General features: G+C 40.0%; 2 protein-coding genes across 3 annotated transcripts in view; one reads left to right on the top strand and one right to left on the bottom strand.

Annotated features, from left to right (window-relative positions):
* The window catches only part of mtor (mechanistic target of rapamycin kinase), a 168,414-nt gene that overhangs the window by 82,165 nt on the left and 70,579 nt on the right, over positions 1–15,670 (bottom strand). The window lies entirely within an intron of this gene.
* On the top strand, positions 11,252–14,657 carry angptl7 (angiopoietin-like 7). Its single transcript, XM_032563058.1, has 5 exons — positions 11,252–11,729; positions 13,100–13,200; positions 13,288–13,482; positions 13,670–13,865; positions 13,966–14,657. The coding sequence occupies exons 1-5, from the start codon at positions 11,372–11,374 to the stop codon at positions 14,133–14,135; spliced, it is 1,020 nt and encodes a 339-aa protein (XP_032418949.1). The 5' UTR covers positions 11,252–11,371; the 3' UTR covers positions 14,136–14,657.

The following is a 15,670-nucleotide window of genomic DNA, read 5'->3' as shown; positions in this document are numbered from 1 at the left end:
AATGCAAGCTGTGGCAAGGTTTGCTGTGTCTGTCAGCGTAGTGTCCAGAGGCTGGAGGCGCTACCAGGAGACAGGCCAGTACACCAGGAGACGTGGAGGAGGCCGTAGGAGGGCAACAACCCAGCAGCAGGACCGCTACCTCCGCCTTTGTGCAAGAAGGAACAGGAGGAGCACTGCCAGAGCCCTGCAAAATGACCTCCAGCAGGCCACAAATGTGCATGTGTCTGCACAAACGGTTAGAAACCGACTCCATGAGGATGGTATGAGGGCCCGACGTCCACAGATGGGGGTTGTGCTCACAGCCCAACACCGTGCAGGACGCTTGGCATTTGCCAGAGAACACCAGGATTGGCAAATTCGCCACTGGCGCCTTGTGCTCTTCACAGATGAAAGCAGGTTCACACTGAGCACATGTGACAGACGTGACAGAGTCTGGAGACGCCGTGGAGAGCGGTCTGCTGCCTTCAACATCCTTCAGCATGACCGGTTTGGCAGTGGGTCAGTAATGGTGTGGGGTGGCATTTCTTTGGAGGGCCGCACAGCCCTCCATGTGCTCACCAGAGGTAGCCTGACTGCCATTAGGTACCGAGATGAGATCCTCAGACCCCTTGTGAGACCATATGCTGGTGCGGTTGGCCCTGGGTTCCTCCTAATGCAGGACAATGCTAGACCTCATGTGGCTGGAGTGTGTCAGCAGTTCCTGCAAGATGAAGGCATTGAAGCTATGGACTGGCAAGCCCGTTCCCCAGACCTGAATCCGATTGAGCACATCTGGGACATCATGTCTCGCTCCATCCACCAACGTCACGTTGCACCACAGACTGTCCAGGAGTTGGCGGATGCTTTAGTCCAGGTCTGGGAGGAGATCCCTGAGGAGATCATCCGCCACCTCATCAGGAGCATGCCCAGGCGTTGTAGGGAGGTCATACAGGCACGTGGAGAGCCACACACAATACTGAGCCTCATTTTGACTTGTTTTAAGGACATTACATTAAAGTCGGATCAGCGTGTAGTGTTATTTCACTTTAATTTTGTGTGTGGCTCCAAATCCAGGCCTCCATTGGTTAATAAATTTGATTTCCATTGATGATTTTTGTGTGATTTTGTTGTCAGCACATTCAACTTTGTACAGAACAAAGTATTCAATGAGAATATTTCTTTCATTCAGATCTAGGATGTGTTATTTGAGTGTTCCCTTTATTTTTTTGAGCAGTGTATATACAGTACAGACCAAAAGTTTGGACACACTTTCTCATTGAATTCAATGAGATGGTGTGTCCAAACCTTTGGTCTGTACTGTACATGTCAAATTCACTTTTGAATTTCCACACACCCATTAAACATTGTATTTAGTATTAGCTAAATTTACGATACAATAAATAAATAGTCTCTTTACTGCTCTGTAGTGCTTCAGAAGAGGACTGCAGTAAATTTATCAACAATAAGACCTACTGACTACTGAGTGAATTTATATACCATTTAACTTGATAAAAAAAGCTTTGGCAATGGCTAAAATTTTTCAACCCACTGCCACCTAAGCCAGATATCCTGGTTTTCTGCTCCTCCTCCACAGCTCCAATCACCCCTGTGTCACAAGGACCAGCCGCACCTCCAGCCCCAGTAAGCGGGCCACCAGCCGCAGTAAGTGCTCCTTCCGAGTTCCTCAGGACTCCGTCCAAGACCCCCAGCGAGTCTCCGTATGCTCTCCCAGAGCCCGATCCAAGCCTGCCCGAGCTCACTGAGCATAGCCTCCACGAGCCCGAGCTGCCAGAACCAGCGGCTAACTCACCTGGACCACCGCTGCTTCCTTGTGGGTCCATGCAGTCACCCGGCTGCAAGCATCCGCCTCTACGTGGGTCCGTGCCACCCGGCCGCCCACCTCTGCCTCTTTGTGGGCCCAGCTGGCCTTTGGGCCACCTGTCTCCGAATCTTCGTGGGTCTAGCCGGTCTCAGGGCCACCCGCCTCCACCTCTTCATGGGTAAAGAGGTGGAGGCCCTGAGGATCCTGCCGGCCTCAGGGCAGACTGCCTCCGCCTCTTCATGGGATTTGCCCCCTGCTCCGTTGCCGGCCTCTGGACCCGCCACCATGGGTCTGCCTCCTTCATCGCCACCTGCTGGAATTTTTGTGGCAGGCCCCGTCCTGACCGTTTTGTTTACTTTTGGACTGAGGTTGTTTTTTTTTGTTTCCTTGTCTGTAGACTCTGGCCCCCTGTCAGGTACCCCTCCGCCCACCGTTGTTGGGTTGTTTTTTGTTGTGGACTGAGTTTGTTTTCTTTGTGTTTGTTTGGACTCTGACACTCTGTCTGGCGTCCATCTGCCCACCCTGGTTGGGTTGTTTTTGTTTTGGGCATCTTGAAGCTGCCCTTGAGGGGGCTGTACTGTGACGATTTGGGTTTTCTGTGTGTTTATTTAGTTCCTGTGTCATCTTGTCCACCCCTTGATTGATCCCAGCTGTGTCCTGTTTTCCCTGATTACCTTCCCTGTGTATTTAATCCCACCTGTGTCCCCTGCTCTCTGTCGGATCCTGGTCGTGTCTTTACCACTGTGTTGTGCTTTTGTTTAGTACCACCAATGCTGCCAGTGTATGAGTTTGCCTTGTCTCATCGCTCACCTGTGCTGCCTGGATTCTCTGTACACTTCCTCAATAAAATCATAATTCGTTCTACAAACTTGGGTCCACCGCGTCTACCTCACCACCTCTAACCGCAACTTATGACACTTCCTTTGTGAGTCGACATGTATGAATTTGTTCTACTGTGGGTAATCATACTTTCTTACTAGCTCCAGTCAACACCTTTACAAGGCATTTCTGCATTGTTCTGGACTGGTTACAGGTTTGGGATATAAAGAGTGAGAACAAAAAGAGGAAGTAAAAGAAAATAAAACAGCAAAAGTAGCACCTGTGAAAATTAGACTTGTGGGGGAAAAGCAGACATGTTAAGAAGCTCCTGAGACATGGACCAAGTTATTGTATGCGTGTGAACAATAAACTATAAGCACATTGGGACTCTGCTCTAACAGGCACCTCCAGGGAGCTTCACCTTCCGGTCAAAAGGTCAGCAGAACAAAAAGTCTCCAGCAGTTCAAGAAGGAAAAAAGACCCAACGTTCACCTCGTTGGAATGCTGTTATTGCTATGGTGAAACAGATGCACAAACTGAAGCTTTAAACATCACATTTTGAAAACAGATGTAGAGTATCATTGATACGTTTGTTTCATAGAGCCATGTCTGCTGATTTTTGCCTTGAAAGATGGAAAAAAACAGCAGACACTAACTTATTCTTTACAAATTGGATAGTGACTGAAAGCTGCATTTACTGTATGTATCTTGAAACCAAATGAAAGTCATTCTAAATGCATAAAGACACAAGACAAAATTACAGTTATTCCTATATCCAAAGCCAAACAAAATTAACTGGCAACAAAATTGAAAAAAGATCAAACAGAACCCTCTAAATGTTGGCACAAGTGGCTTTTGTTCCAACCGGTTAATGTCTCAGAGTCACGAAATCTCTCTCCGAGGCAAAGTTAAAGGGCAGCGGCGCTTACACCAGAAAGCTATTCACAAAGGAGAGCACTGAGTCAGTCCTCTTACTCTGTACTGTTGTTTGTCCCAGCTTTTGGGGTTTATAGGATGGCACATGGACAGGAACAACTTGAGTATTCAGTACAGGACAACAGACAACAGCTGGCAGCCATGCCTGGCTTAGACGACCAGACTTCTGGATGGCCTTGCAGTGTCTGAAGTCTACCACTCTTAAAACTGGAGGATACACCACCACATACCATGGCCCTCATTACTGACAGTATGGAACAGTTTATTTTACCTCTAAACGTGACCAGCTTTAACAGGGATACTGAAGACTGCTTAGGGTATTATTTTGAAACTTTACAGCAATTTGGCTGATTGCCTCCAGTGTCCAAGTCCAAGGTGAATGATGATTTTATAATGCCTTATAAACGTAGCACTACATGTTATTTTCCACTCTCGATGACTTTCCAGATGAGAAAATTGTAAATAACCTTCTAGCCCGAACGTTTACAGCAGAGTTACCATTTTACCATTATAGCTCATACACTGTCATTACATCCAACAGCTTTAGATGCCCACTGGACTTACAGGATTTATAGCTGTTCACTGTATGAAGTGAGGGTACCTTTTAAAAAAAATCTCAAGATTGAACGGCCAGTTAAAGGTTGTGTCATGGCACAAACTGATGTACAACAACTTCCTGCCTTGTTCAGGTAGGTATCATCATGCTACCAACATGCTATCATCATGCTACTATCATGTTACCAACATGCTGCCATCATAGTACAATCATGTTACCATCATACTACCAACATGATAGTATGATGGTAACATCATGCTATCATGATGTTAACATAATTTGTTAATGTTTGTTAACTTAACATTAACAAAGACACAGCGGGACGGATCATCCGGGAAATGATGGACAGGGATGATGGCCATCATGCTGCCATCATGTACATTCATGCTACCAACATACTGCCAACATGCTGTCATCAAGCTACCATCACGCTAACATTATGCTACCAATATGCTACAAACATGATACCAACATGCTAACATCATGCTACCAACATGCAGTGATGGCATAGTTACTTTGAAAAAGTAACTTTAATCGCATTACTGATTACTCCTTGAAAAAGTAACTTTAATCGGATTACTGATTACTCCTTGAAAAAGTAACTTTGTTAGATTACTGATTACTTGATTTGGAAAGTAACTAAGTGACTGATTCAGTGCTTTGTTACATTAAAAGTTATTTTTTAGTTACTTTCAGCAGCTGTTGACAATAATGTTCCACCACCTGTGAAAATTACATTGAGCTTTGCCAATACTTAATTGCAAGTTACTGTATGATGGTAATATCAACTATGTGTCTCCACTTATAAGGTTGAACTGAATGGAAGATTGTTTAGTTGTTATCAAGAGCACAAAAAAAAACTTTAGTAATTTTTGCGTGTTTTTGTGTGTTTCACCATTGTCTGGAAAACACTAAATAGGATTTTAGAGTTCCCCCCTCCATGCCTCAGCCTCCAGGTTCTGTGTTACAGCCCTGCGTTTGCTGTCAGCGCACAGTGCTCCTCCTGCAGCTCTATAACTCGGATGGCCCGCTGCACAGATTTGTGACACTTTCCTTAATATTAATGATTATAATGGCGCTTAGTTGCTCACCTCTACGGACACGTTCATTCATGGCTGTTTTCACGTTTAATACTCTGTGCAGATTAGTCTCGATGTTTGCAGTTTTCCGGAGGGCAACTCAAAGCTCGATCATTCACAGCAAATACATTTAACTTAACATTAACAAAGACACAGCGGGACGGATCATCCGGGAAATGATGGACAGGGAGAGCCTGACTAAAACTTTCTGTATGTCAGACAAATTCTGGGGCTCATTATGTGTCTCTGCTTATTTCAAAACCCTGCTTATTTCAATTTTCATGTTCAAAATCAAGCCCAAAAAAGCGCAACCTGCGACTCATTAAATTTGCAAGCAACTTTAGAAAAAACAAGCCCAAAACTGCTTATAATAATCGGACTTGACGACAAAAACTCAAAATAGTGTCTGGTTTTTCAGCAACAAAATGCACATTTCTCTCCTCCCTCCATTGTTTACATTTTTGTCAAAGTGATTAGCTGCTGCTGTCGCATAGAAACGGCGTGTAGAGAAAATAACATTACATTACAAAAGACAAATAGTAACGCACAGTCATTTGGGTAAGTAATTTCAATCTGATTACTAGTTTTGATATAGTAACGCGTTAGATTAGTTACTGAAAAAAGTGGCCTGATGTCAGTAACTGGCCCGTTACTGACATCACTGTCAACACAATACCATCAAGTTACCAACATGCTACCATCAAGCTACAATCATTCTACCGACATACCATCACGCTACCAACATGATGACACCATGATACCATCATGCTGTCATCATGCTACCAACATGGTATGGTGTTATTGGGCTAACAAATTCAATTATTTCAAAAAAGTTCCACTTGCTTTCAGTCAATCAAAAGAATATATCCCCAAAAGTCTCGGGTGTGGTTAGTAAAGCTGAACTCCATAATTATTTTCTGATTGAGGGGAATGGTTAAAGACTGCTTCTTATGTTCATTGTTATTTTTTGGATTACCTTGGAACAGTTAGGTGTAGTTAGAAAGCAGAAATATTTTTTTTCACTCCACAGGATATAATCCAAGCTTTTCTGATTGGCTCGGGCTTGACCTCACCAGACATAATTTACTTCTCTGCTGAGAGCTTGGCTCCTGTACTCTCTGACTGAAAAATGTTTTTCCCCAGAGTATTTTGGGACACAAAAGTGCTTTTAGCCACATTACATTTACATACTTTTAGTCTGTTCACACAAAATAGATGACAGCTGTAATTATCAAAGCATGAGCAACAGCTCTGCTTTACGGGCAAAGGAAAAAACTTATGCGATGGAAAATGTCTAGTGTTTTTGAGGAAGTAATTTTAACAATGGAGGTTTGGTGAAAGTTGCAGGTCTACCTACAGCAAGAGCCTTATACTCTTCATACAGACCATGATGGAACTTGAGCATAGAGGGAATCGTGATTAAGATGCTGTTGCAAGGACAAAAAAAAAATGTGCTTGACATAAAAGGTGTCAGTAACTGGAACTGAACTAATACTAAATGACAGAGTCCAGGCAAAGGAATCCCTCCGGAGAGAACTGCTGGCAGTCGGATGTGACTCAAACAGAAGGTACAGTCATAAGAGAATCCAGGAAGGAAAATGATCTTCAGTTTACCAAGAAGCACTGACACACATAAACGCCTTAAGGTTAAGAATTATAGGAATACCTTGAGATCAATGGATAGTCATATTAACTAAATTCAAATATGAAGCAGAGCCCTCCTATTTTCTGTTTCTCAGATTAAAGATACCTTTTGAAAATAACACCCCTCAAGAAGGTGATAAACATAATTTTCATTAAGACCATATTTCAGTATTACCTATTTTTTATTGGTCTTGTGTAATATTCTAATTTCAAATGTTGTGTTTTCATGGCCACTAAGAGGAAAACCATCATAATTCACAGAAATAAAGGTTGTCAAATATTTATCTGTGTGTAAGGAATCTATATTTTGTTTACGTTAGAGATAAAGTTCCTGAAATAAATGAGGTTTTTTTTAAATATTCGAATTTAGTGAATTGGTGTGAAAAAGCTTGATGGATATCAGCCATTTTATTTATTGGCTAGGTGTCAATAAAATAGAAGCTTTTTTTAGTTATACAGTATCTTAAATTGTTCTGTTTCTGTCACCATTTTACATGATCTCATAAAAGAAAACAGGATGGTTCCAGAAGAACCTGCTCAAAATGCCCACACTGTTTTTTCCACCTACTGGCAACGGTTTACCACCATTTACATTGTTGCATAATGTAAATAGTTTTCCGATCTCTCTTGCAACTTCTTTTCTTACAACTAGCAAAGCACTCATAAGCTGTCCAGTCCTTATACTTCAGTTTCTTCCCAGTCTCCCGTCCTCCACGTCAAAAGCACCAGAAAAATGAATTGCTCTATGACTCTATGAAGTCATAGTCACTGTGTGATGTTCGTTTAAAATAAATCACTTCATAAACACAAATGATTACATTGATTGTAAAACCATTTTTTAAATAGTTTTAGGCTTTATACTATACCTTATTACAGGTCTTTGAGCAGATCATAGCCTTAAAAACTAGCTATAGACCTAAAAACAAATTTAAATGTTTGAACTGATAAAGTTTATTGTTATTCTTAATTTGGCATGTTTTATGCTCACTTATTGTTCCTTCGTTGTTAGTCATCTTTTATACTTTGAGGTTTACAGTTGCGTACAAATTATAAATATGCAAATTAGATCATGGTATCACTGAAAAAATTACTGCCATTTCAGTTGCCAACTGAGGAGTTTGCAACAGTGATGCTGTAATGCCAGATGCAAATTTCTGATTGTATATATATATATATATATATATATATATATATACAGTACAGACCAAAAGTTTGGACACAACTGTGTGTCCAAACTTTTGGTCTGTACTCAATACAGACCAAAAGTTTGGACACACCTTCTCATTGAATTCAATGAGAAAGTGTGTCCAAACTTTTGGTCTGTACTGTATATATATATATATATATATATATATATATATATATATATATATATATATATATATATATATATATATATAAATACACACTGTCCATTCACTCTGTTTCTCTCTACAATAAACCTCTAATGCTGAAAAGAAGAAGCTAAAGACTGAAAAAAAGTGTTGTTTTGGTAGATTTTTTTGCCAAGCGCTGCTTGAACCATGCCCACGATTTTCTTCTGAATTTTGAATTTTGCTAATAATCCACATTGTTGCCACCTGCTGGCACAAAATACATTATAGTGTTTTTGGGTAGAAATCTGTAAAGTTTAGCATCTAACCAATTCTAAAATTACTGGCTACAGAAAATGAATACATGCATCTTTATAAGTAAACGAGAAGCTAAATGGACTTAAGTTTTTAAAAGTGAAAAAAAAACAGTAAGGAAAAAAGGAGAAAATGAAACACCAGTGACCCTTTGTAAAAAAAAAAAAAAAAAAGTGGCCAGCAACATTTAGGGAACACAGAGTCTTGGAAAAAGAAGGAGACCACATCCAAATATTTACTGCCAATTCTGTGAGACGTCAACACAATGGAAGCACACTTGTTTTGTAATCCTTAGGAAAATGAAGAGTCATTATTTTGTCCTCTTGAAGTAGTTTCCATGATACAAATTTGATGCATTATGGATGTTTGGTGTATAATCATTGTTTCTTTCTATCAAAGTGTTAGAAGACAGAGACACAAATAAAGCATTCTGATGTTAGAAACATGAGGTTTCTGCTTATGTAATGCTTCATAAAACATTTGGACAATAAATGACAACCTGGTATCAACCAGATGTCCCTTTCATGTTACAAAGCACTATTTTTACCCCCCATTCTCTCAAGATGTTGTAGCTTTTGACAGTTTATTTAACGGACCACATCTGAAGCCTAACATTTAAGATCATATTCAGAATCTACTAAATGACAAAAAAGAAAACGTAAGTTTAATGGTAGAAAAAGAAACTATAAGATAAAGATGCATTTTCTGCCACAATACAATCATAGCCCTTTGTTGTTATGAATAAATAGCTATGAATTAATTTTAACTGCACCATCAAACCAAAGAGAATAACTTTGGGCATGTCAGAGAAGGTGGGATGAGAAGAAAAGAAAACTTAAGAAAGCATGAAGGTGTTTTTTCTTCCAACACTCAGTGAAAGGCACAGTAGAGACTTTTAAGAGAAAAAACTCAAGAGGTAGTAATTTTACAAACATTGTTATTAATCTTAAATAACAAGGTAAGCTGGGGATGTGGAGGTTGAAACAGCAGAAACAACATGCTTTGTTTTCAGCGCTGCTTTGTATTCTGTCCAAACACAAGTGTTAGCAAATATAACTCCTACTGGCAATTGCAAAAATCATACAGTGAAATCATGATTTCTCAAAATCATGATTTTCAAAATCATCAAGCTCACTTGATGCTCAAAATCATCAAGTGAGCAATTTTTAAAAAATAAATTTTTAAACACAGGGCTTCAATAATTACTCCATTATGCTTCCTCCCCTACTGAGAAGACCTCTTCAAAGCACGTTTATTTAAAGCTAATAGTGGCTAATCCCAGCAGGTCAAATAATTACATTACTTCACATCTTAATAAAATGCAAACAGTATCTGCAAATTAATGCATATAGTACACATATACATACATATATAGTACACTCTGTCTGAAGAACTTTTCTTAGATCTGAAGGAATGTAAATACAAACTGTATGTAAGAGTCCAGCTTCAATACATCAACACTGACAGTATCACCTGTAAGTATCTAAATTTTAATACATTTTAAATCTTAAAGACATTACAGTCAGTTAATATGTTTATGTTTAGGTCTACTTGCCATCACCCAAATATTTACTTCCTCATTAAAAGAGATTTCAAATGGAGTAAAAGATGTGAAGGAAAATTAAAGAGGTTTTAATTTTTTCTTTCCCAATTGTCATAACGTAATGTGGGTAAGCAGTCAAACTTCATACAAAAAGGCAAAACTGTGAATTTTAACAACTAAAGGGAGATTACCTGGTTCACTTTCCTTTGAAGACATTCCAACAACTTAAATGATTGTTTCCTAGAAGTTTAATAATAAAAAAAACCAAAGTCAAAACTAAACAAATGGAACGTTGTGTATCTGCTTATGGAAAAATCTGTATAAACAAACTAAAGAGAGAAGATCAGTTTTAATTTTTAAGAAAATAATAAAATATTACATTTTATCATGGCACAATGAAGCATACTGTCTAAGTGCTGCATCATTGAAAAGATAATATATATGTATAGTATTTTTAATACATTGCCTGTTTTCTGTTTAAAGGTGGATGGTTGATTGATGCTTAGTTACTTATAGTATAGTAAACTGACTTTTGAGAAAGGGGGTAGATTGTTTTTCTATTTCATTTCATTCAAAACTTTATATCAATGTGAAATATTGATTTTAAACTGCAAATGAATTAAATAAACATGGTTTAATGAAATAACATGTGGTCACAAACATCTGCTAGAAAACACGACCCTCACCAAACCCAAAGCCGATAATTAAGAGCACTTAGAGACTTCACACGGTTTTTTAGTAATGAAGACCAGAAAAATGGTTAGCCCTCAGGATAACATCAAATATGTCATTAAATGATAGGTTAAGTGTGACAACAGGCAGGGAAATTACCTGCAGCTGTTCCTCTCCACAAACCAACAATTCATGATGCCCAAGTCACATTTGAGTTTCTTTTAATAATTCTCTGTAAGGTTAAACGTTTCAAATCACTGAGAAAAAAAATGCTGCAAGTTCAGACAGTAGGCTATTATAATATCCCAGCAACATGGCGAAAATAGTCATTACTACTCAGAAAGCTTACACTGAACAAAGAGAACGGATGTGTGGGCAATTCCCGTACAGCATGGGTGAAAGTTTGGGGGGAGGGAGGTGACGTATAGGAGAGAAGGGGTTGAAAAAATAATAATAAAAAAAAGGTCCTCCACCCACATGGGTCAGCATAAGGACTGGTGCACACCAGTAAGGAGGGGGAGGGCCTACAAGCAGAATATTTAAGTTGCTGATTCAGAGCAGGACTTGAGAGAAACAGGACAGAGCCTTGGTTAGCAGCACTAAAACGTTGCCTTTTGACTTCTTTCAGAAACAGAAGCTCTTTAAAAAAATTTTTTAAAAGCATTAAGTCCAAAAGGATTAACATATCTAGACATGACTAAAATCAATCTGAGCATCCTAGCTTTAGGCGTCACACTGCTTCTGCTAAGGACCGGCGCCCAGAACCCCAAGAAGAAGCCGGCTCCGTCCAAACCCCCCAAGGTTCAGTGCTGCGATGAGGTGCGCTCGCTCAAGGTCCAGGTGGCCAACCTGACCAGTCTGCTTGAGGAGTTGGGCCGCAAGCAGAAGACAGACATGATGAACGTCGTGAGGCAAATCATGGAGCTGGACAAGCAGGACCACCAGCTGGAGGGCCGGGTCACCGAGGCAGAGAGCAAGTACTCAGAGATCAACAACCGCGTGGAGATCATGCAGCTCCAGACTCTGCAGTCGGCAACCCAGACTTCCTCAGGTGAAAAGAGGGTGTCATGTTTTAGCTGGAATTTTATATGAGTAGCACTTGTTTGTATCAACTTGAGGCATATTTCTGTGATTTTTAACCACTCGAGAAAGGTGAAAATTGGCCACATGTGGAGAAAATTACCACTGTTTACAGTTCAGCTTAACCCGTCACTTCTTCAGACTGTTGTTGGACAGCTGTTGTTAAATCTTTCATGCATGGTCTAGAAATACGGAAGAAAAAACACAAATTTTAAAAACTACAGGTGCACGGATCATGTCTGACCTGGCCAATACTGGTTTCTGGTTTTCTTTGAGTTCTGAGCTCCTGAATCCAACTCTAACCAACTGCAATTTCATCTATGACAAATAAAAGAGACTAGAAATGTTGCAGATTCTTTTAAGGTAAAAGTTTTGAAAACACGGAATTAAAAAAAATCCAAGATCATCTTCCTGATCTTAACTAATCTCAAAAAAGTGCACCAAAGTTGATGGTTGATAGACTAAACTAGAGGAGTTCTTAGTGTTGCTTCTTAAATGAGTAGGGGAAGTAAAGTCTGATTTTGCAGTATTTAAGATCTTGAACATCAATTAGAGCAAATCAAGAAAAAATTACCCATACTGATTTCTAAAGGATTGATTGGTAAATCTCTACTCAAGTTATCCTGTTGAGTTTTTATTTATTAGTAAGTAGCACATTTTTTGAAAAATATCCATCTCTCCACTGAAATGCATTTACTTCAGCTGCAAAGTACTGTAATCATCTGTGCTTTGTGGGCCCCGTGAGCCGCTGTGAATCTGTAGTCAGGTAGATTACAGTGCACACGGCAAGCTGCACAGCAGCAGGATAAAGCATTAATTTGGAAAATACAGAGTCTCGTCTGCATGCATAGCTCCCACACAGCCGTATGCACTCAGAGACTCAACCCAACCAATCAAAACAGTAATTGGGCCTTCTGTTGTTTCTGGTACTTTTGCTGTGTGGTCTAATGGAGCCACATGTATGATAAAAGGAGGAGAGAACAGAAAGGCCTTTCTAAAGCTTGAGTCAATCTGGGATTGGAGAGCAGGATAGGAAGTGATGCACAGATTAGAAAATGTTGATGGGGTTCCTCAGTTCTCAACAGCTATAAAGCTCATATCGGCCTCATAAAGCTTTTAATTACATCACCATACCATGAAAGAGGAACCTACAAAAAGCATGTAGCACATAGTCCAGATTCATTCCATTTGTTTTGTTTTTGATGAGAGCTAAAAAGCCATTTTTGCATCTGTAAAGTCACTCAGACAACCATAAAGCTGAATTTATAGGAACCCCTTTTCTGAAATCTGCTCATGAAACTGCATATGCTTTTAGAATAACTTAATGTCCTTCTTTTCCAGATGCCATATATGACTGCGCATCCCTTTATGGAAAAAGCTACAAGATCTCTGGCGAGTACAAGCTCCCTAAAGACGAGTTTCTGGGTGCACCTGAGCTCAGTGTAAGTCCACGGTTTGAGTTCAGAGCAGTTAGTTTTCCACTTAGCATTCAGTAGCGATGCAGGAAAACAAACGCTCTTCTGTTTCAGGTCTTCTGCGATATGGAGACAAACGGAGGGGGTTGGACTCTGATTCAGCGGCGCAAAATTGGCCTGACTTCCTTCAACCGAGACTGGAAGCAGTACAAAAACGGCTTTGGATCCATCCGCGGAGACTTCTGGCTGGGCAACGACCACATCTTCCGCCTAACGAGGCAACCCAGCACACTGCGGATCGAGCTGGAGGTAAGTGTTGGAACTTTTGTCGAGCATGAACCATTTCATAGCCAAAAGCAAGCAGACAGAACCATATTACTTCTGTTTGAGTATAAAAATTAGTAATAAATCTTACTAATTGCAGAGATGGAGAGCCAATAACCTCTGTTTTTACAACCCTTCCTGACTAAATCACTGTATATGTGTTTAAACGCAGGACTGGGAGGGACAGACACGCTATGCTGAGTACGGCTTTTTTACTGTGGGCAATGAACTCAACAGCTACAAGCTCTTCATCGCCAACTACAGCGGGAACGCCGGAGACTCCCTACGCTACCACAACAACACCAACTTCAGCACCATGAACAAGGACAACGACAAATGCGTGGATGACTGCGCTGCCCTGCGCAAAGGTGATCTACTGGCACTGACGTAGCCAAAGCTTCCAGAAAGGTAATTACAGGTGGATAAAACATAGGCAGATCCTGATTCATTTCCCTCCGCTGCTCCTAGGTGGTTACTGGTACAACTGCTGCACCGACTCCAACCTGAACGGTGTTCTTTATCGTTACGGTGAGCACACAAAGGGCACTGACGGGATCACTTGGTACGCCTGGCACGGCCCCAACTACTCCCTGAAGAGAGTGGAGATGAAGGTACGGCCGGTGGGTTTCCAACCCTAAGCCTCAGCTGTGTCTACCGGCTCAAGATCATAAATCTCTCAACGCTTTTACGACCAAATTGTGTTTTCAACTTAAGAGCAAAGCGAGTAATAAGTTTTTGATGGCCTGTTTTTACAGTCAAACAATTTTGTGTTTGTAAATTGTCAGGGGGGGCGGGGTTTGCATTCATTAGTAACATTTTAGTTTTTTTTAAGCACTAAATGTGCCATTTTAAACCACTGTCCCTTATGGGCGACTGGATTTTAATCAGTTCTCTCAAATTCATGAAAGCACTACGTTAGGTTTTAGTTAATATTGGTTATAGTGGAGGTCATGGGGCATTTGTAGGGCATATTTAAAGATTTAAAGAATAGTGTTTGTGAATTGTTGATGGGATATGACCTACGACAAAAGGTATTTCCAATAAGTAGTGTCTGATGAAATGTCATGATGGAAATATGTAATTTGTAAAATGTGTACAGGTTTTGAATGATGCCGTTTAATGTGATGGAAAAATAAAGATATTTTTTAAAAGAAACACGACACAAGGTCTCATTTACATGTGAAACATTTTACCCTGTGATTAACCCAGAAGTGATTTGTGCTCTGCCAAGGTCAGAAGCTGACATCCTGCCCAAAGGTCCTAAAACACATGACCCAAATACAGGAAAGAGAGACCACACATGTTGTACCGTCTAGTTAAATACCGCTGAGGTTTCTACTTGAAGAGCAAAACACCATTTTATTGTTTACGATCTAGAAGGAATTTCTTACAGCAAGTGCTCCCTTTATAAAACCAGAAATCAGTTTTAAGCAACATGTTCAATGAAATCCTAAGTAAAACACAACTTTTATCCCATAGGCAAAAATGAACATAGAAGAATACTAGAGCTGTGACAACATATTCTAAAAGTGACAAAAATTACTGCATTTTAAGGGGTTTTCCAAATATGTGAGCCCCCTTTAGCAAAATCTGTAATTTGGCAGTAGTGCAGGGAGCAAGTACAAGAGGCAGTTACCATGGTGATAAACTTTATCACCATAAAGGGAGCAATGTCAAGGAATATTGAGGGTTGGGTTGCTGTAAATTGGTGGCTCCAGTTTTTCGGTGGACTTTAAACGTTAATGGTGCTCTCCAAAGAGGCTTTTACCATCAGTGTTATGGTAAGTATTATAGGCTTCTAGAAAAAATTAAAATCTGATGAAGTTGCATCTGAAAAAAGATGCAACTATTAGAGTTTTGATGTAGGTTCTGTCATATTTAGTCATGCTGTTAAAAGATTTGTAATGGATGTGGACATTACAAGAACATTAAAGAATAGCACAGTAGCAAGTTCCAGAAACTTCAGCTGTGTTTCAAGGTATAGAGCAGAATAACAGTAACAAGACACAATCAGCTGGCGATCAACCAATGAATTGTAACTGAGATGTACAAAAAAAGAAAAAAAAACCAAAACTTTTTTCCGATAAGTCAACATGTAAGAATGTGGCAGAAACAACATTCTTGGGTCTGGAAGTTGTTACTGAAGAAAAAAGGACTCAAAGTTTGATTGTTT

Source organism: Xiphophorus hellerii, chromosome 1 (assembly GCF_003331165.1).
Source record: "Xiphophorus hellerii strain 12219 chromosome 1, Xiphophorus_hellerii-4.1, whole genome shotgun sequence".
Taxonomy (NCBI): domain Eukaryota; kingdom Metazoa; phylum Chordata; class Actinopteri; order Cyprinodontiformes; family Poeciliidae; genus Xiphophorus; species Xiphophorus hellerii.
Note: the sequence above shows the minus strand (reverse complement) of the source record. Positions and strands in the feature narration are given on the sequence as shown.

Excerpts from the sequence above, each read along its gene's own strand:
- angptl7 (XM_032563058.1), top strand. The coding sequence starts at position 11,372 with ATGACTAAAATCAATCTGAGCATCCTAGCTTTAGGCGTCACACTGCTT. Across the intron at positions 11,730-13,099 it reads GGCAACCCAGACTTCCTCAG|ATGCCATATATGACTGCGCA; the intron begins GTGAAAAGAGGG and ends CTTCTTTTCCAG. Across the intron at positions 13,866-13,965 it reads CTGCGCTGCCCTGCGCAAAG|GTGGTTACTGGTACAACTGC; the intron begins GTGATCTACTGG and ends CGCTGCTCCTAG.